Raw genomic sequence first — 20876 nt, forward strand, 5'->3', positions numbered from 1 at the left:
ATCTTTTACAGTTCACCTTAGCACATCTTGCAGTTCACATTGGAGTTGCATTTCTGGTCTTCAAAGATCAATCTCACAGAGCACAGAGGCAAAGAGAAATGGGGTAGTTATTACTGTGGAGCATTTAAAAAAATAATTCATGCCTGCTTTCTTTTCAGTTTGGAGAATTAGGTGGATTTGCAGCCATCCAAGCCAAACTCCATTCTGAAGACATAGAACTTGGGGTGAGTCAGACCATTCTCTGCACTCCGCGTGCAGGACTTTGGTTGGTTGGTAGAGGTAAACATCTGGGGAAAGCTCCAGCACTGCAGTGCTTGTTGTGCAAGCAGAAGAACCTGAGTGTGATCCCAGGACCCATCGTAGCAACAGCCCTGGGCGTGCTACCTGCCATAATTGGATCAATGCAGAAGTTCTGTGCTGAAATTCCAACCCTAAGTGTTAAAAATTGGGCAGTTCCTGTGGGATGACAACTGATCAACTCCCCTGGTCCCCTGTGGAAGAAGGCAGAAGAGACCTGATGGAGTAGTAATAGAGCGACCTGGTTTTTGCTGCCACAAACCAGGAAGCTTTGTCTCCCTGCCTTGAGAGTCACTTAGGCTGTTGGATTGTCATTTATATTAATGGAATATAATAAGTCATGTTGGAAATGACTTTTTGACATGAAAGATAGTAGTGATTTGAAAAAGAAAAGAGAAAAAATCTCCAGAGACACTTTTCTAGTTTACTTGTTTCTCAAGAACTGGCTGTTTAGATAATGAGTAATGTTAGAAATTAACTTCATTTCTCAAGAAGGTAAAAACGTTCGGGGTTGGGGATTTGGCTCAGTGGCAGAGCACTTGCCTAGGAAGTGCAAGGCCCTGGGTTCGGTCCCCAGCTCCGAAAAAAAGAACAAAAAAAAAAAAAAAAAAAAACGTTCAGTAATTTTCTAGTGTTTAAACAACAAAGAATCCCCCTTCCATTTCTACCCTACATGGCTGAGCATTGGAGAAGTGTGCACACATGTATTGAAGGCCTATTCTCTATTTGATATTAAATGTTATGAAATTAAAAACCTTCAAATTGTACATTCGGTCAGACCATTTTCTAAAGTCACTCTTACGGGCAACGGTGATCTGTGGAGGATGCATTGAGGGGAGAGTGACCTCAGTTCTCGTTTTCATAACAAGTATAATTAAAGTTTCATGATAAGTGCCTGATTTCTGACCAATTAGGAAGGTAACTGTGTCCCAGAATAAATTTAGGCCATATGATAAGACTGTTGATGTTATATCTTTTAGCTTGAAAAGTATTGGGAAAAATAATCACATTCTCGCCAGTTCAAAGACACCAGTTCTAAAGAATGAAACTGATTTACCCCGTGCATGTACCTACCTCCTGCTCCCCTCCCACTCCTTCTGTCTCTTCTCCCATTTCTCCGTTTCTCTAAAACAAGTCACTGTCAACCTGTACGCGTAGTCCTTTTTCCCTTACCACATCATGGGCGTCTTTCCCACTTAGAACCATTAGTGTTCCTAGTGACCCCAGGTGCCTTGTGCAGAGGTGCATGCACTGTGATGCCGTTTGTTGATGTCGTTGGCTTGTTTTTTTAGTTTTTACTACTACAGAAAAATGGTCCCTATATATGTGTCTTCATTTAGATGTGTTTGTAAAGGATCAGTTCTTAGAAAGTAAGATTCCTTTTTTTTTTTCCAATCATTTCAAGATACTTTATTTTCAAAATGGGTCACAACATAAGATTCCTGGATTAAAGACTAAACATTTTAAAATTACAGTTGATTGCTAAATCTCCTTCCAAAAAGCTGTACTGCCCATTGGGCTCTACAAACCCATTTTACAGCACAACCGATAATGCTAAGTATCTTTTCATCTGTGATTTTCTAATATAATTGACATAAATGCTGTTTTCTTAATTTGGAGTGCTCTACTATTCTGGGAGCTAGAGCATTTGTCTAAGTGAGTACTGTCTATCGGTTTCATCTGTAAATTGACTTTTTAGATTTCAAGTAGTAAATCATTAATTTCAAGTAAATCATTAAGTTTTAGGAAGTCTTAATTCTAAACCATTTTTGTGTGAGTGTATCTATCTGTGTGTGAGGGTATGTGACACATGCATGGAGGTCAGAAATAGCTTGGTAATGGTTTTCTCCTCCTTCTAAGTGGGCCTTGAGGGTTGAGCCCAGAATATCAGGTTTGGCAGCAGGGACCTTTACTGCTGAGCCACCTTGCCAGCCCTGTTTGTGTTATCAGAAATTATAAAATTTCCTTAATGGCTTAAAATTTTTCCAATATTAGGGAATATTCTCCCATTTCAAGGTTATAATTTCTTTTTATGCTTTTATAATTTTTTAAAATTGGCTCTTGATTTATTCAGTTTACTCATATTGTATAACAGGGTCTAATGCTTCTCTTTCAAATAAATAACCAGTTGATACAGGGTCCTCTTTGACTAATTCTTGTTCCCACTATCATTGGTGTCTATGAGCTTTGTCTCATCTCAGTGCTGAGAGTGGTGTGCTCTTGGACACTGTTGCAGTCTTTGATTCGGGGCAAGTGCAGTCATCTCGAGTTACTAGCCACGCTGCCACTGTGCTGTCCCTGCTGTCTAAAATCCTCAGGCTTAGTTTGACACCTTTCATTCTTCTGCATGGAATCAGTATGTCCAGAAAAAAGAAAAAGCCACCGAGGCCATGTTTGGAATAGCATTAAATACATAGGTCGATGAATAGAGAATTGGCATCTCTATAATTGCTATGTCCCACTTGGAACACTGTCTCCGTTATTTATTTGGATCTTTTGTGTATTTTAGTAACTGTCTATTCTTCAAATAAACCTTAACTTTTTTTTTTGACTAGAGGCTATTTTACTTCCTCTTTATTCTTTCCTTTTCAAGAGGAAATGCTTTAATATCCATCATTATAAACTTTAGAATCATTTCATTCAATCTTTCAGGGGAGTTTTGTTGGCATTCTGATTTAAATGTCTGTAATGTTTTAAGTGGATTGTCTTTCTATCTAGGAATTTAATTTATCTAATTATTACTTCATGACTTGATCCAGTTACCATTTACATTTTTCTCAGATACATGGGAAAGGATTTGTTTAATTTTAAAGGGTGCAAAGCCAACTCACATGTCTCTCACCTTCACTGTCTTCTCCCAGGCCGTCTCAGCACTGGTGCAGCCCTTAGGGGTGTGTGCAGAGTACCTCAACTCCTCCGTGGTGCAGGTAGGATGAAGCCGTTTGTATCACTGCCTGGGAAATGACAAATACATAGTAACTTCTATGTTATTAGGTTGTTCAGAATGATGCTCAATACAGAATAGCTTCTGTTTTTCAAGGTTGCAGTTGTTATACTGAAAATGTTGTCAGAAAATAAGTTTTCTAAGAGTAAGGAGACCTGTAACATTTGTTTTTAAAGATGGATTTTTATCAAATATAATTTCTTAGTGTTAGCTGTTGTCCTTTCTATACAGAAGGGGCATGTATCCCTGACTTCACTGAGTTGTTTTGGGCTCTGTTTCTGACTGGGTTCTCCTAGATCAGCTTTGACGGTCAGCCAGGCAGGCTTACAGCCTAGTCTCTCTCGTCAGGGTAACAGCTTAGCAGCTTTTCATGTCTGACTTCCTTCCTCTGCAAAATTGTAATTCTTCAGGTCATAACGTCGTAAAGCTGAGTGTTCCAGTTTGCCTGTGTGCATGCTCGTGTGCAGGTACCACCATGCCCTGCAGGTCAGGGAGCTCCGGAGCCTTCTCTCTCCTGGTGTCAGGGTTGCAGGTGCACACTGCCACTTTGAAAAGGGGTGGGGGAGTCCTGCACTCAGTCCTTAGCATACTGTGTATCTCTACCCACTGAAGCATCTTCTTAGTCCCCCGAGTAGTCAGGTTTTAATGCTGAATGAAGGCCTTATACTTTCTTGTTGCTCTGCTTTGGTTAGTAAGTTACCAAACAAAATGTCCTATCAGAATACATCCATTTAAATTTTATAAGAAAAGTATGTGTGAGAATTTTCTGCCATTTCTCAATGTTGAGTGCTTTCTTTAAACTTCAAAATACTATGTAAAAATGTTTAAAGAAAAAAGATAGAATTTAAATATTTTTTAGTTCTGTATGTTGAGTTCTTTAGAAACATCTACTGATGTCAGTTTTTTAAGTATACCAGTATAAGGTTTTTTGTTATGTTTTGGTTTTTGAGATGGGGTCTTATGTAATCCAGGCTAAGCTCAAACTTGCAGTGTAACCAAGGACAACCTTGAACTTTAGATCCTCCTGCCTCCACCTCCTCAGTGATACGATTACAGGTGTACACCATCAAATCAAGTTTCTTTAGTGCTGGGCTCAGACCCAGGACTTCATGCTTTCTTGGCCAGCACGCTACCACCTGAGCTGCATCCTAGCCTAGATCAGTGGTTTAGTGACTAAAACATTAAGACATAAAAGACAAAGTAATTTGAGTTTTTTAAAAAGAGTATAATTAGTAATTTAGTTAGCTTAATGAATCAAGCTCAGGGCTCACTTTTAAATGTTCTGTATTCCATGTAAGAAAATTTAGCATAAATACTCTAAATGCTAATTAGTTGAGTTCTTCAGAAGCTGCAGATTGTGTGTGAGCATGTACATGTGAGCAGGGTGCACTTAAGAGTGAGAGCTGGAAGAGGGTAAGCTACAGCTGCTGTCGTCTGTTCTACTGACCTATCTTGATCCAAATTCAGTCATCTGTGCACACCATGGGCATATTAGCTGCCATCCGTTGTCTGCATTGTGTGGTGTGACTAGAAGTTTGTGCTGCTGTTGTAACAGCGCCTGTCTCCCAGCGTGCCAGTGAGGACTGAGTGTCCTGGTACTGCTGATAAGAGTCCTGACTCACTTTCTAATCACAGCCCACAGCCCTTCCTGTACTGTTGGCTTCTGTATGAAGGAAGAAATTGTATCTGGATCAGTGTCTCATATCATCTGCACTCATGGACCATATATACTTGCTTCTGACAGCCAAATACTATTTTTCTATCTAATTTTTTTAAATTGCTTATTTCACTAGAAGGGTCAGTTTACCTCTAGTTACTATTTTACTGTTTTTCAAATTAACAATTTAGAGTTAAGTGTGTGATCGTGTTCTCATTCTGTAGCAATGTGTCATGTATCTCATTCATAATAAAAGTAGTTTGTATGTAGCATGCTTTGCATGTATCCATTTTTAAAAGTCAAATATAAAATATTTTATTATAAAAGTACTCATGCCAGACCTGGAAGTCATACGGATTTCTAAATTAGAGACCAGACTAGTTCCAGATCAGCCAAGTCTATATAGTGAGACCCTGTCTCAAACAAGGTAGCCGTACCTCTTACTCTTTTAAGAGGGAAGTTCATGTGTCTTGAGTTTTCTTCAGATAACTCATATACAATGTAGTGAGAGGAACTTGGCTCATGTTACAGTGAAGAAATAGAGGCACAGAATCTGTTAAGGGCACTTGGGATGGTCAGCTAGTTAATGGTGGCACTGCAGGGTAGGATTCATACCTTTCACTGTGCCCTCTCCTTTGTGAGTAACAGGTGAGGAGTAGCTATTGTAGCATAGATTCAGGAGTTTTGTAACTAGTGTTTTATGTCTACAGCCTATGCTAGACCCAGTCATCCTTACCACAATCCAGGACGTGCGAAGTGTAGAGGAGAAAGACCTCAAAGACAAGGTAATTACTCCCTAGACAGGTAGAGCCTAGCACTGCTTAGTCCATGATAGCAAAGCCAAGCTTGGCAAATTCCCACGCCATTGCTTTCTGGACCTTCTTGATATGCTTAACGGCATGTGTCAAATTAATTAGTTTTCTGCCCCTGCCCCCAAAAGCTACTTTCAAAACAACTGAGGATAGTGTTGTCTCAGTAAATACAACAAATTAGGAGTGATACCTAATTCAGGTTTTCTAACGTGATTTTGATGGTATTACAATCAGGCTAGATTAGAATAATAGTGTATTTTTGAGTGTATCAGAAGTACTTTAGAGCAGTTTTAACACTGATGAAGACTTTCCTGCCTTGAATCCCTTCTACTGCGATCCTTTTTCCTTCCTTTGCCCCTCCCCAAATAGCTTTGTTAGGTGAGTTAATTGACTATGTAAAATATGAGTTGTCTCCTGGCCACTGTCAGCCTATATGTGTGTCATGACAATTAATATCAGGATGTTTTTACAGTTTTTGTTTGTTCGTTTCTTTGTTTTTCTGTTTTTATTAAATGAAAGAGGTTGGTCAGCATCCCTGAGCTCTTGTCTGCCATTAAGTTACTTTGCATGCGCTTCCAACCGGATCTGGTGACGATTGTGGATGACCTTCGCCTTGACATCCTGCTGCGCATGCTGAAATCACCACATTTTAGTGCTAAAATGAATTCCCTCAAAGAAGTAAGTTTGCATTCGACTCACATGTCGTTTTTAATATAAGATGTTGGAAGAAAATAAATTCTCTTGACTCTGTAAGACAGAAAAAACAGTGGTACTTACTATATGTGAATTGTCTGCTAGTGAAAAGTCATATTTGTATTATTGTCAAGATTTTCTCCCTGAAAATTATTTTTGTGAAATTTCCTACAGTATCATCCTTAGCTATTTACTAAGAGACATTTCTTTTTGTTTCACATATAACTTTATCTTCTAGCTAATGTTGGGACAAAATGAAGTAACTGTAGTAGTGAGTCCAAACAAAAAGTACTTTTCCTCAGCTTGCTTTCCCATTCTTTCATCTTAGACCTGCTCAATGTGGTGGGCTCAGTGGAGGGCAGGTTAAGCTCATAGGCTAATTCACTCATTTCCAGTTATTTTCCCTTGAGTTTTCAGATTTTTAACTCTTAAGTCAAATCAGTTCATCCTAGATCATTTTAAGTCAAAGAAGAATTTCTTGAAAGGGACTAAGATATTTCACAGATATGAAGCGTTGAATAGCCAGACCATGAACACAGGCAAAGGCAAGAGTGAACGAGTACAGTTTGAACAGGCCAGTGCCAGGATTCGGTCTGTGTCTCACTCCACATTCTGGGACATCAAGCCTGTAGCCATGGATAGTTCACAAGCGTACTCTGAACTTCTCATCACCAGAGTTGGGCTGTCTGCTTCTCACTCCTCCTTCAGTTATAAAATGTGGAGGACAAGTCATGGTTGCAGTTTGGGTTGGGTCCTTGTCATTAAGCCAGCCAGCCATTAAGTAGAGCTCTAAGAATGATCCCATTTTCTTTTTAAGGAGACATCATACTTAGTTGTTATCTTTTAAGAAATAATCTAGTTTTTAAATATTTTGATTAATTGTTAGACTTTGATAAGTCTTGAGAATGACTATACATATAAGAGAGAAGATTTGATTATGCATATTTGATTCACTCATGCTAATTAATTCACTCATTTTAGGTAACAAAACTAATAGAAGATAGTACTTTATCCAAGTCTGTGAAGAATGCTATAGACACAGACAGATTACTAGATTGGCTAGTTGAAAACTCAGTTCTGTCAATTGCACTGGAAGGTAAGTTGTTTTCAAAAAATAAAAATTATTTGACATATGAATTAGTTTTACTTTTAAGAAATGCAAACATCGGGGTTGGGGATTTGGCTCAGTGGTAGAGCACTTGCCTAGCAAGCACAGGGCCCTGGGTTCGATCCCCAGCTCCGAAAAAAAGAATAGGAAAAAAAAGAAAAAAAGAAATGCAAACATCTTGTTTGTTTTTATTAGTCTTTAGGTAATCTTGGAAGTTATCATTGTTTGTATTAATAGAGCTGTTATTCACTGCATCTGGTTTCCCTCTGATGTCTCCTCTATTAGGCAACATAGACCAAGCACAGTACTGTGATCGCATAAAGGGAATTATCGAACTCTTGGGCAGTAAATTGTCACTAGATGAACTCACTAAAATTTGGAAAATACAAGTAAGTTGAGCAGAATTATTTTTGGCTTTTTCTGATATGTTTGGACCATAGGAAAGGGGATAGGGTGGTGAGAAGTCAGTCAAAGCAGGGGGACCTCTCTGGTTTGCCCTAGGTGAGCTATAACTAGTCTTTTTTATGGTTTATTAAGATTACATATCTAAGGGGTTGGAGATTAGGGGACTTAGCTTAGTAGTAGGGCACTTGCCTAGTAAATACAAGGCCCTGGGTTCCACTCTCAGTTCCAGAAAAATAAGTTACATTTATAAAAGGAATGTCATACTCACAAGACATTTCAAACTTTAGTCTTATTTTTTTGTTCTGTTAAAAAAGGTCAGAGTCTTCCAGAAAGCTGTGTTAGCTAGTGCAGAGCTAGGAGTAGGTCTACATCTCCTGTTTATCAATCCTGTTACTTTCTTTGTATTGTTAATTCTCGTTATAGTTCTTCTTATTTAGTCTAATAAATGAGCTTGATAGTAGCAGCAGGTTTTAGATTTTAGCTTTTCAGAACTCATCAGTGTGACAGACTCCCACATGGCTTTCCTTCTTTATTTGTGTTGTCTCCGTCACTGTCTTTCCCCCCACCCCCACCCCCCCGAGACAGGTTCTCATTATAGTCACTGCTGGACTTAAACTTGAAATTCTCTGCCTTAGTTTCTTGAGTGTTGAGTTTATAGATGTGTTCTCCCCCCACCCCCCCCAGGGAGCATGCTATTTGTAATTAGGCAGAGAAATAACACATCCTAATTTTTCAAATTTTTTAAATTAGATATATTTCTTTACTTACATTTCAAATGTCATTCCCTTTCCTGGTTTCCTGTCCGTAAGACGCCCCCATCTTCTCCCCCTCCCCCATACAAGTGTTCCCCCATCCATCCCCCCTTACCCCCCACACACACATTCCCCTATACTGGGGGGTCCAGCCTTGGCAGGACCAAGGGCTTCCCCTTCCCCTGGTGCCCCAACAAGGTTATACTCTGCTACATATGCAGTTGGAGCCCTGGGTCAGGCCACGTATAGTCTTTCGGTAGTGGCTTAGTCCCTGGGAGCTCTGGTTGGTTGGCATTGTTGTTCTTATGGGGTTGCAAGCCCCTTCAACTCTTTTAATCCTTCCTCTAATTCCCCGCAAGGGGTCCTGTTCTCAGTTCAGTGGTTTGCTGCTAGCATTGACCTCTGTATTGGACATGCTCTGGATGTGTCTCTCAGGAGAGATCTATATCCAGTCCCTTTCGGCATGCATTTTTAGCTTCATCAATCTTATCTAGTTTTGCTAGCTATATATATATGGGCCACATGTGTGTCAGGCTCTGAATGACCATTCCTTGAGTCGTTCCTCTAAACCTTGCTTCCATATCTCCTCCTATGGATATTTTTCCCCTTTTAAGAAGGAGTGGGAGCATCTGTATTTCGGTCATCCTTCTTCTTGAGCTTCCTGTGGTCTGTAGATTGCATCTTGGGTAATTTGAGCTTTTGGGCTAATATCCACTTATCAGTGAGTGCATACCAAGTGTGTTTTTCTGCGATTGGGTTACCTCACTCAGGATGATATTTTCTAGTTCATTCCATTTGCCTATGAATTTCATGAAGTCATTGTTTTTGATAGCTGAGTAGTATATAGATGTGTTCTCTCATGCCTAGCTTCTTTTCTACCTTGCCTGCCCCCCAAGCCTTAATCTTTTGCCCTTTTTTCACTTCAAAAGCTTTCCATAGTCAGTTTCACTCACTCCTGTGGCTTTAGTTAGGTTTGTGTGTTGCTGACTGTGAGTCACTAATTCAGGCTAAGCAGTGCAGCATCTAAATATGTATGTGCCTCAGCTTCGTGTGCACAAATCTCCACTCTAAGTCACAGTGAAAGCTGCTGCTGTATTTAACTGTGTCCCCTTAATTCTGTAGCAGTCAGAATCTAGTTGGAAACACACTCTGCTAGGCATTTCAGGCACGTGGACTTGATGCTGGGGAATTGTTTACAAAGCATGTATGCATGAGGCGCACAGGCATATGTCCACATAAAATACCCACACACATAAATAATTTTTTAAAAAGCTTAAAATGCAAACAAAACAAACAAACAAAAAACGTGTTGCTAAGGTGGAAGATGACGGAGAGGAATCTACCTTTGGAGGTGCAGACCGTGCAAGTGGGGGGTGCCGCCCCCACTAGCAATGCCGGACAGAGCCCTGGTGCCTCACCAGCCCTATATCATTCTCTGAGCCCGAACCCAAAACACCCCTTCCTCTCCCAGTACTGCCTCTCACTGTGTGTCACAGGAAGCTAGCTGACCGGGCACTGTGGGAGCACAGTTAGCTGATCCCCTTCTAGCAGTACAGAGTGCTACAGTTGGGCAGGATTACGGAAAAGCACTCCTAGGTTCCTAGGTAGACTTCCCGTATCCGGCCGAGGTGAATACCCTCGTGTATAATGTGTTCTCAGTGTACATTCTGAACCCACATGAGGTGAAGATGAGGAGGGAGAGGGAGACAGAAAGACAGACAGACAGACACAGAGAGCCTGCTACATTTAATGAACAACTACATATACATAGTGGTTGTGGAGAAAATTAACTGAATATACAAATATTTTTCCTGCTTTCCAAGTTTCTATCCTGTGCCATGACTGAGGTTATAAATAAGTGTCAGTCATTCAAGTAGGGCCTATAGCTTTGATGCAGACTTACTGCCCATTGGGTCAATAAGTACTAGTTGAAGTCATAAAGATTTTATAAGCAACGTTTAAAATGGGGCCAATAATGCTCTCAGCCAAAGCCCTGAACACTGATCTACAAAGACACTAAACATGTATTTGCCTTGTACTTTTCAGTTTGAAATAAATCAATTTGAATTTTTTTGTTGAAAATACTTTATTTTCTTTCTAAAATAACTATCAGACTGAGATCTTGATTCTTTTGCTTTTTCACACGTAAAAGACGAAATGCTGCTAGGAGTGGAAATGCAGTGAGGTGACCATTAGTAATAGTTGCTTCATGTAACCCTGCCAGTGTTGGCATGGAAGTGAGTGCTAATTAGACCACAGTCACTGTGTAAGTTGTTGGGAAGAAGATTTAGGTTTTGCCGACTGCCAGGACTTAACTTTCTCCCGGCATCTCCTCTTTTCTAGTCAGGACAGTCGTCTACAGTAATTGAGAACATTCATACAATTATCGCTGCGGCAGCTGTGAAGTTTAACGCAGATCAGCTTAATCATTTGTTCGTCCTCATTCAGAAGGTAAAGTTTAAACTGTGTCCTTCCCCCACAGCTGCCTTCAGATGTACTTCTCTTACCTTATTAACCTTTTTAGTTAAAATTTTAGAGTTTTTGCTAATTTCACCAGCTTGACCGTGGCCCCTCTCTGTTCTTACTGTTCTCTTGTGCAGAGCTGGGAGACTGAGACTGACAGAGTGAGGCAGAAGCTGCTGAGTCTGATTGGACGAATAGGCCGGGAAGCTCGCTTTGAGGCCACTTCCGGAAAGGCAAGAAAAGCATATGAGTTTTTCTAGCACAAATGCTTAAATCGTCTTCTGTGCTTATGGGATGGCTCATCATAATGGTGCTGTTGCAGGTGTTAGATGTACTCTGGGAACTGGCTCACCTCCCCACCTTGCCCAGTAGCCTTATTCAGCAAGCCTTGGAGGAGCACCTCACAATCCTTAGTGATGCCTATGCAGTGAAGGAAGCGGTCAAGAGGAGCTACATCATTAAATGCATAGAAGACATTAAAAGGGTTGGTTTTGGCTTTAATTGTGTTGTCAGAGCAATAATATTGTTTTGAGCGATTAGAGCCAAGAAATTCCCTCCCTGTTATGCCAATTAAGTGGACTGTCCTATTTGAAAACTTACCTTAGAATCCAAATTTGGGGCTATAGGCTTTGTTTTTACCAAGTCGCTTGTATCTCTTTGAATTTTCAGCCTGGAGAATGGTCAGGTTTGGAAAAAAACAAGAAAGATGGATTTAAGGTAAGTATTTCCATATGGAACCAACTAAGGTAATCTAACTTTATAATTACCTTTAATGAATTTCATCCTATTTCTAAGATATTTTAGTGATCATTAGACTCATAAGAATATACAGATATCTAGTGTTTATTAGACTAATATGAATATACAGATGTGATCTTTATGAGCTGTGCTTTATTTAGAACTTACTAGCTGTTTACCCTTAAATGGGAAAAATTAGGGTTCCATTGAAAAAATAATTTTTTATGAAATGATATGACTTTCAGCTTCATTTTCCTTTTAGATTATAAGTAGGGTATATACAATTTTTAAAGCACATTGGATTCTAAATAAATTCTGTCCCATTTTTCTCCCATAAGGGAAAATGAGTATTTGTGACTAGGAGAAAGCAGGGGAAGGTGTGTGTGATGCTGGTGTGTGGGAGGGGTAGGTGTTGGGTGCACATGCACATACATGTGCATGCTTTCGTTCTCATAGCAGCCCTGATCAGAGCCGCAGACGGCACTCAGGCAGCCCTAGACTTACATCCCAGCCATGAAGGAGTGATTCTGTTTTTGAAGTTTCATATTAATAACATGGAAACATTTCTGGTAAAAATGGATGGGGACTTAGTATTTCATCAGCTACACCTCTCCATGGTTTCCACTGGTGTTTCTTGAAAGGAGCTGGGTGGAGTACTGCTGGCTTTCATCTGAACACCAGAGATACATAATTCTTGCTAACAAGTTTTGGCGATTTACCAGGCTTTTGTGCACTTCAGTTTATCTGGCTATAAAGTTTAGGTGGGAGTATAAGAATGTGGTATTTTATATTGCTGACATTGAAATTTGATCAGTGGAATTTCCTGCATAAGATCTAGTTTTAGTGATTTTAAAAAGCATTCACAAACTGGCATCAGTAATGCTGGGGTTAAAAGGAAAGATGAATGTTTAATGCTTGCTTTCTACTCAGAATTTAAGTTTTCCAGTTCCCTCTGCTCAGTGACTCACACAATTTAGCAGTCTCTCTTCTTATGATTGAATGATTCTGAGTTACTGAAATATATATCCTTCAATAGTATCAATAAAAGAAAAGGGACCTCTAGGAAAACACTCTTTTCTTCTAGGCAACAGACATTTTTTTTCTTTATAGATAGATGTGCAGGTCAGAGCTGAAGGGACATTTTCTTCCCTTAAGGGAAATGACTTTAAATCCAGACTCCTTTGGACCTCTGCCCCTCCCTTGTCCCTGCTGAACATCACCCAGCTGTCCTAGTCAGGCGCATCATTGTGTCTTGCTTCTCTTTGCAGTCACTTCATTCATGTCTGTTGCTTTATAACAGTACAACAACAACAACAACAACAACAACAAGGGAACTGTCTGGTCATTTTGTGGGGTTCAAAAGGAATGCTCTTCCTTTTTAGTCCTTGCTGCTCCCAGAAAGGAAGTCTTAGTGCACTGTGGCTCTCTCCAAGTTACAATAGCTTGTGTTTATATAGCAGCACTTGCCAGTTTGCCAAGTGCTTCACAGATACCCAAAGTGCACATTGCTGAGGGGGGCAGTGGGAAGATCAATCCCCCGTGGCAGGGGCGTGAAATATTTACTGCCACTAAAGGTGTTTTTCTATGCTATGCCCTTTCCTGCCAGGCAGCAAGGTGGGCTGACTGGGGATTATGTCTCCCTGCCAGGCTACACAGAAACTAAGCGAAGGGTAAGACAAGACCACCCACCTCTTACTCCCTCCTGCCCTCAGCTACCTCTTCTCCCCCAACTGATTCCCTTCCTGCTGCTTTTGACACTCCCAAGTTCCCAAGTTCCACTGTCATGTTCAGAAACTCTGACTTTATTTCTATAGATTATGCCGAGGCCCCCTCAGCTCCCGTGGTCCTCTTTCTTCCCTTTGCTTCATTTATACCCTCACTGACCACCCCCAACCCTTTGTCTCCTACTTCACTTCTTATTTCCTTCAGTTAAAAGTTTAAATGTTCTCATCCAAAAAATAATTACTAAACAAACAGAAACGATGTTTTCTCCAATAGTGGTTTTTCATATTCCAAAGGCTGTCTGTCGGTCTCCTGACAGCGCCTGGCAGGCTTCTGGTAAATCTTAGTTCCCCCCTCTTCTCCCCTGCCCCTAGGAAGACACATGCTGTCCTTACACAGGTGGAGTAAGCCTTGTCTGAAATGCTTGGGAAATCCCGACACTATTTGCAGTTTTGGAGCTTTTTGGGTTTTAGAATATTTTCATAGACTTTGCTGGTTGAGCATCCCAAATTCAAATAATAAAAGTTTCTAGTATAATATTAGCACTCGAAAGAGCTTTCAATTTTAGAACTCACGTCTTTAGATTTGGAACATTAATCCATACGTATATCAATGAGTTGCTTCTGTTTGCCGAAGGATAGAATAGACAGTAAAGCTAGCCAGGCGTCTTCACTACAAATAGTCTCACGGTGGTGCCCACAGTAGTGGAGGAGAAAATTGTGCTTAAAGGCTTTCTTCCTGTATACATTTTTTTTAACTTTATTTCTAGGTAAAAATCTAAAACTGTAAAAGCAATACAGATAAGGAAATTGGGGGTGGGTATGTTCAGCCCTAAGAAGAGAGAACTCAAAAGAATATGAACCCTTTGTTTAGGTGCTTAGAGGGTAGTAAGAAGAGAAATTGGAGTGCACTTACGTCCTAAGGTGCTGCAAAGATACCTTCATGTGCAAAAAGTCAGTGGGCTTTCTAGTGACAAGTGTCTGCACAGACTGTCTACCTGCTGAGGCAGTGAGTGTGTCGTGGGTGCATAACGTGAAGGAGGAGAAGGTTTGCAGACATCCCGGCTGAGCCTTGCGGCTTCCTTTAATGTCACTGCTTGGAGAGCACACTAAATTCAGTGACATCATCAAATGTATTCAGTGTATTTGCAGTCATCCTCAGCAATCAGGAATTTTCAGTTTTTCTTGTAACTTAACAGGATAATACATAGATAACCGTGGTTGATTGTTTTCTGATTACTAACCTTCAGAGAGACTGTATTAGCAACAATTCTTAAATCCTAACTTACATGATTATTCTCTTAATTTATTCAAAGTATAATTTCCACTAGCCATAATTGACCTAATTAGTCATAATAATACTTTTAAATGTATCTGCTTATTGCTAAAGGGTTTATTGTGTACGTTTTATTTTTTGTAATCCTTTTGGAAGGTGTCAGTTCAGATACAAACCTCACAAATTTCCTCATTGTCTTTACAATTTTATTTTAGCAAAAATATTCTGGCTAACTTCAGAAGTAGTTGACCCTCAATATATACCTTATTTCTATGATTTGAAGATTCCAGAGACTGCAGCCTACATTGCAGAGTTACTGGATTTATAGAGAAGAAAAACAGAAACTACCTTTTGGGGTTGAACTTTAGCTCCGTTAAGAGAATGCTTACCTGGCATAAAGAAGGCCTAATGAGAGTTTCGTCATTAGCACACTATAAGCCAAGTGTGATAGCACATGTCTGCAGTCCCAGTACTCAGGAGATGGAGGCAAGAGAAGCAGACAGTCAGAATCATCTTCAACTACATAGTGAGTTTGAGGGTACCTGAGACTCTGCCCGGAAACCAAGAAAAAAGTTCATTTTTCCATTTACTAGCCATTGTTTAGACGTACAGCAAAGGTTAAATGAAACCTTTTTGTTTTGTTTTGTTTTGTCAATGATGTGTAACTTTACCTTTACACACTGGTTATCATTATCTATAGTAGTGTTTTGGACCACTCTGAAATCTTTGGTGTGAGAGGTACTAGGAAGTGAGTCTGGGCTTGCACGTGTACGCAAGTGTGCTAACACTGAGTTGCATCCCCAGCAGCCCTTGAGGCATACTGAAGCATGTGGAGCTCTGTATGCTCACCTTTCATGAAAGCAGCTTTGTCTGAGTATAGGCTGAGTAGTAGTGGTTGAGCTTCTGAATTAGTGTGCAGCTTAAGGCAGAGAGATGCCAGAGGCAAGTGAAAGAGCTCCACGCAAGGGAACTGCATGGTAGCTTCTGGCTATAATATGACTTGAGCTGCTTTGACAGTCACATCAGGGCAGTCATACTGTGTCATAGTATGTTTCTGATAACATTTAAATAAATTAGGTTTAAAGGCCATCCTTGTTTGGTACTTACTACCTATACTAAATAACAGCTCAGCTCAGCTAACAGGTAGATGAACACATTCCTTTTATGTATAGGTAAGTTTGTATATACAAAGATAATGGACAGTTATAAGAGCTTACATTTAATGTTTAGTGACTGGTAAGTGTCTGTTGATATAATGAAGAAGTATCAAGTTTAGAATAAAGAAATGTGTCATAGAAATGTGTCTTAAGATCCAGTAAATATGGCATTTGGGAACTTATTTGGCTTGCACATTTGAGGTGAGGAGAAAGTATTGTTTGGTGGTAGTAATTAATTTGCATACGGTAAGCAAGTAGTAGGTGCATTTCTTTAAGATCGCCTTTCAACAGGGTCTTCATTTTGCAGAAAGATTTGATAAAATTTACTTAAAACAAAAATATTAGCCTTTTAAATAAATAGTAAGGCTTTAATTGATGTTTTGAATAATAATTGATCAATTTATTAATAGCATTTAATCTGATAGCAATTTTATTATGAAAGTTTGTAGTTTAAAAGATGCTATTAATTAAAGGCCAATTCTCTATCAGAAGAATTGCATGCTTGTCAGATTTCTTTGGTTTACAACACAAAAGTCCAGATTGTTGTACCAGTTTCAGAAATAGTATATTTGAAGTGCTTTGAAAATAAAGTGTAGTCTGAGTACAGTATCCGTAATAATTAATGAAATAGTAATAGGGTCCGATGGAGTCTGGGAAGTGCTAGAACTGGGTCACAGGCTCACCCACACTGAGCCATGACTACCTTGGAGCTACACCCAAACCCTGTCCTCAGTTAAGGCAGAGTTTCCTTTTATAAAATTACCTTAAATAGAAATAGAAGCAATTATATTTTTCTTTAGTACTTAACTCATCACCAGTGTTTTGATCAGATCATTAGTTAAAGAAAGCAATATTCTTAGTCCATTTTCCTTGCTCTCTAGTTCAGCGTTCAGCTTTGTCGTCAATTGATTTTACTGAGTCAACGTGTCTTAGCAGCCTGTGCCACTGAATCTGTCCTCTGAAGTTGCTAATTCCCTGTCTGTTTTTGCTGATGTCCCCTGTATATTTGCTATCATTTCACATCCACTCCTGTTTGCAGTTCTTGCCTTAGGAAATTGCATGCAGAGTAAGAAGTTGAAGACTGAATTACGGTTGCATGAGATAAGCTATAAATAAGTAATATGAAAGGGGAAATTGTAGAATGTGTAACAGTGAAATAATTAACTCCGACATTTTTTATAGCTAATAAACAAGTGCCATTTAGTTGTAAACCTAATTAATGTAACTTCTTTTTAACCCTGTAGTCATCTCAACATAATAACCCGCAGTTTGTGTGGGTGGTGCCAGCTTTACGTCAGCTCCATGAAATCACTCGCTCATTTATAAAACAAACCTATCAAAAGCAAGACAAGGTAGGAACACACTTCCTTTTGATTCTTATGTGCATAGCCTATTGTAATAATTGTAATAAGCAAGCATGGCTAAGGTTGTTGCACTGATAGGAACTCACTAGCTTATGTTTACTAATGTCAGTGGTTTTTAATTGTGTGGAACTCTTTTGGAGGAGGTCTTTCATTTGATACAGACCTAACTCTTCTTCTTGATTGCTTAGTTTATTAAAATAACTAGACTAGCTTGTAAAAACATTAATGATATTTCCAAAATTTGAAAAGATTCTAAAAAGGAATATTTTCTATTACAAAAAGATAACTTTGTCTAAGGAGCTGGTTGGAGCTTTCTTAATGTCAAGGATTTGGGGGTGAGATCCAGGAAGCACATAGAGTGCGTTCTCTCTTCAGTGCAGCGTTTAGCAATGCCTTAGTTCCTAGTAAATAAAGATTGACTTCATTAACTGTCATAAGAAATCTCCTTTGCTCTTTCAGCTGGTGCTCCATTCTAAAACAAAGCTGTATTATGTTAAACAACAAAATGACCACACATTCTCACACCACTTTCATTTCTGTTACTTTTGTTAAGAGCATTATTCAAGACCTGAAGAAAAATTTTGAAATAGTCAAATTGGTAACAGGAAGTTTACTAGCTTGTCATCGACTTGCAGCAGCCGTGGCTGGGCCTGGAGGCTTAACTGGATTAACACTGGTGGATGGCCGCTATACCTACCGGGAGGTATCAGGCACTGTGTTTGTGTTTTGTGATTTTGGGGACTTGCTTAACTTTTTCTATTTGAACTATAAAATAAATATTTGTTGGGTACAACTATGAAAGGGTACCATGAGCAATCTTTGTAATGAGGGAATGGTTTTGAATATATAACTATATAACTTCATTTTTTTTCTCTTTTTTTCATTAGAAAAATTTATTAATTTACATTTTGCTTGCATGTTTGTATTTGCACCACATGTGGGCCTGGTGCTCACAGAGGTCAGGTGAGGGCCTCAGATTTCCTGGAATTGGAGTAGCAGGTGGTTATGAACCACCATTTGGGTGCTAGGAATTGAACCCAGGCCCTCTGCAAGAGCAATGAGTGCTTTTAACCCACTGTGCTGTCTCTCCAATCCTTTACTATAATTTCAAATTAAATTTAGAAAAATAGTATTTCTTAGGAACAATAGCAAACTCTGTAGATCATGCATTTAGTTTTTCAAATCAATTGATGGCTAATAATGTTTGTTTAAAATATCTTAGCTGGGTATAGTGCCTTACATCTGTAATTCAGGACTTTGTTAGACCAGTGGCTCTCAATCTTCTTAATTCTGAGACCCTTAGTACAGTTCCTTATGTTGTGTTGACCCCCCAACCAATTCGTAACTCTAATTTTGCTACTTTGCTGCTCTTATGAATCATAATGAAATATCTGATGTGCAGGATATCTCGTATGTGACCTTGTGAAAAGTTCTTTTGATTCACCAGAGGGGTCACAACTCACAGGTTGAAAACTGCTGCCATAGACTGAGGCAGGAGGATTTTTGTGAATTCGTGGCCTGGGCTATATAGTTGAATTCTAGGCTGTTCTAGAATTCAGAGTAAGATCACTCTCTACAAAACAAAAGAACTACCAGAAATAAAACTTAACTTCACCACTTGTGAGTGTGATGGTTACTATAAGATTACTGAAATTGAATTTGATTGATATCAACCAACTTTGTAATAAATTTGAGGTTGCTTCTGCTGCATTGAATTACTGGCTGATAAGTCCACTGTCATATTTACTTTATCGTGAATTACATGACAAGTGTTCTGTGTAAACCTTTTTTGTGGAATCTTAGTGTCGTTTCTTTTAGGATGAATGCCGCAAATGAGTTAACTGGTTGCACTGTTGCTCTTTTCAGTATTTAGAGGCACATCTGAAATTTCTGGCATTTTTCTTACAAGAAGCTACATTGTATCTTGGGTGGAACCGAGCCAAAGAAATCTGGGAGTGCCTTGTGACTGGCCAGGACGTCTGTGAGTTAGATCGAGAGGTAAGCCATAGGGTTGTGAATTCGTAACCCTGCAGTAAACGCTGCCCTCCTCTGTGTCTCCTGTTGTCTGTGTGAGTCCCGTTGCTGTGACTGTGAATATGTGAACACTTAAGGGCAGAGTGGGAACTGTAAGGACTAGGAAAAAATGTCTTAGAAGACACCCATGATAGACATAAATGTGTGGGCTCTTTGACCATTTTGTTCAATTCTGGTTAGAAGTAAACAAAATGAATATGGCTGGAGAATTGTGGTATAATTTAGTTCTATCCTTTTCTGTGAGACTAAATTTTAAATCACTGCTAAAAAACTTAGTTCCTAAAAATGTTGAATCCCTAGAAATGTAAACATGAGTCAAGAACAATGCAGTAAAAATGGAAACACTTATTTTAACATTTGCACTTGCTAACAGTGAGTCTTGGTCTCCTCTCACTGACAATGGTAGCTAGGTCATAGGCATATTGAAAGGACTAAGCGTGGCAGTGCTTAGCACTGGGGCTGGCCTAGAGCAAAGGCTTACCTGAATGCTGGCGGGAAGATTTAGGAATAAGATCCAGTAAGAAGTGGGAGTGTATGTTTCATCTCCAGCAGAAAGATCTCCAAACATTTCAGTGCCCTGTGTCATTTGAGCAGTTACAGGAGTGTTAGAAGTATTGAAAATGTCTCTTTACTATCCAGATGGCCATATGTTTCTGTCTGCAGTGGACTGGTTGGTCTTAGGGCAGTTCTGTCTTAATCCACAGATGTGCTTTGAGTGGTTTACAAAGGGGCAGCATGATCTGGAGAGTGACGTTCAGCAGCAGCTCTTCAAGGAGAAAATTCTGAAATTGGAGTCATATGAAATCACTATGAATGGTAGGGAAAGCTTACAATTATTTGTTTTAGATTTTTTTTTAGAGTGAGAGATCTTATTCTTAACTGTAATCCTACTTCACCGAAGCTGTATTAAAATAATACAGCCTAATAGGTTAAATTGCCAAAATAACTTTCTGGTATTCCTTAATAAGTAGGATCCATTAGGTAAAGATATATTAAAGTGCATAATGTTTCCCGTTCAGTTATTTCTTTTAACTGAGTTATTTTATTGAGTTCCACAAAACTCCATTTTGTAAATATACCATCAACAACTTTCAGTCTGCACTCAGGTGTGCAGCCTTGGCTACTTTCTAACTGTAAGCATGATCAGCCCAAGAGGAGCCCTGCACTCACTGGCAGCCACTTTCCAACCCTCACTTGCCCAGCCTCTAATCTCTTCCCCTATGACTGGCCCAGTTCTGTACAACTGAAATCATAGGTACTATTTGGGACTTTTCCTACCTGACTTCTCTGCTGTGGCTGAAGATTAATGTTTTCAAGGCACACCTAGGTTGTTGCGATGTTACTTTAGGAGTATAATATTTCAATGCAGACATCCCATTATTTTCATTCTTCGGTCATTTTGAGCTGTAAACATTCATAGAGTAGTTTTTTGTGTTCTCATTTCTTTTGGTTATG

General features: G+C 39.4%; 1 protein-coding gene across 4 annotated transcripts in view; it reads left to right on the top strand.

The window, feature by feature from the left end:
- Positions 1-20876, top strand: part of Usp24 (ubiquitin specific peptidase 24) — a 129762-nt gene that overhangs the window by 39660 nt on the left and 69226 nt on the right. For 3 of the 4 annotated variants that reach the window (XR_015619722.1, NM_001271206.2, XM_087549156.1), the window contains 14 exon segments: positions 159-224; positions 3159-3224; positions 5609-5683; positions 6230-6388; positions 7385-7499; positions 7797-7900; positions 11012-11119; positions 11269-11364; positions 11454-11615; positions 11801-11848; positions 17268-17375; positions 17941-18090; positions 19254-19385; positions 20126-20237. Coding sequence is in view for 3 of the 4 variants with exons in the window: in NM_001271206.2 (NP_001258135.1) it covers positions 159-224; positions 3159-3224; positions 5609-5683; positions 6230-6388; positions 7385-7499; positions 7797-7900; positions 11012-11119; positions 11269-11364; positions 11454-11615; positions 11801-11848; positions 17268-17375; positions 17941-18090; positions 19254-19385; positions 20126-20237 (1501 nt within the window). In the remaining variant the exon portion in view is untranslated. 4 annotated transcript variants of the gene reach the window in all.

The sequence above is a fragment of the Rattus norvegicus genome, chromosome 5 (genome assembly GCF_021556685.1).
Source record: "Rattus norvegicus strain SHRSP/BbbUtx chromosome 5, alternate assembly SHRSP_T2T, whole genome shotgun sequence".
Taxonomy (NCBI): domain Eukaryota; kingdom Metazoa; phylum Chordata; class Mammalia; order Rodentia; family Muridae; genus Rattus; species Rattus norvegicus.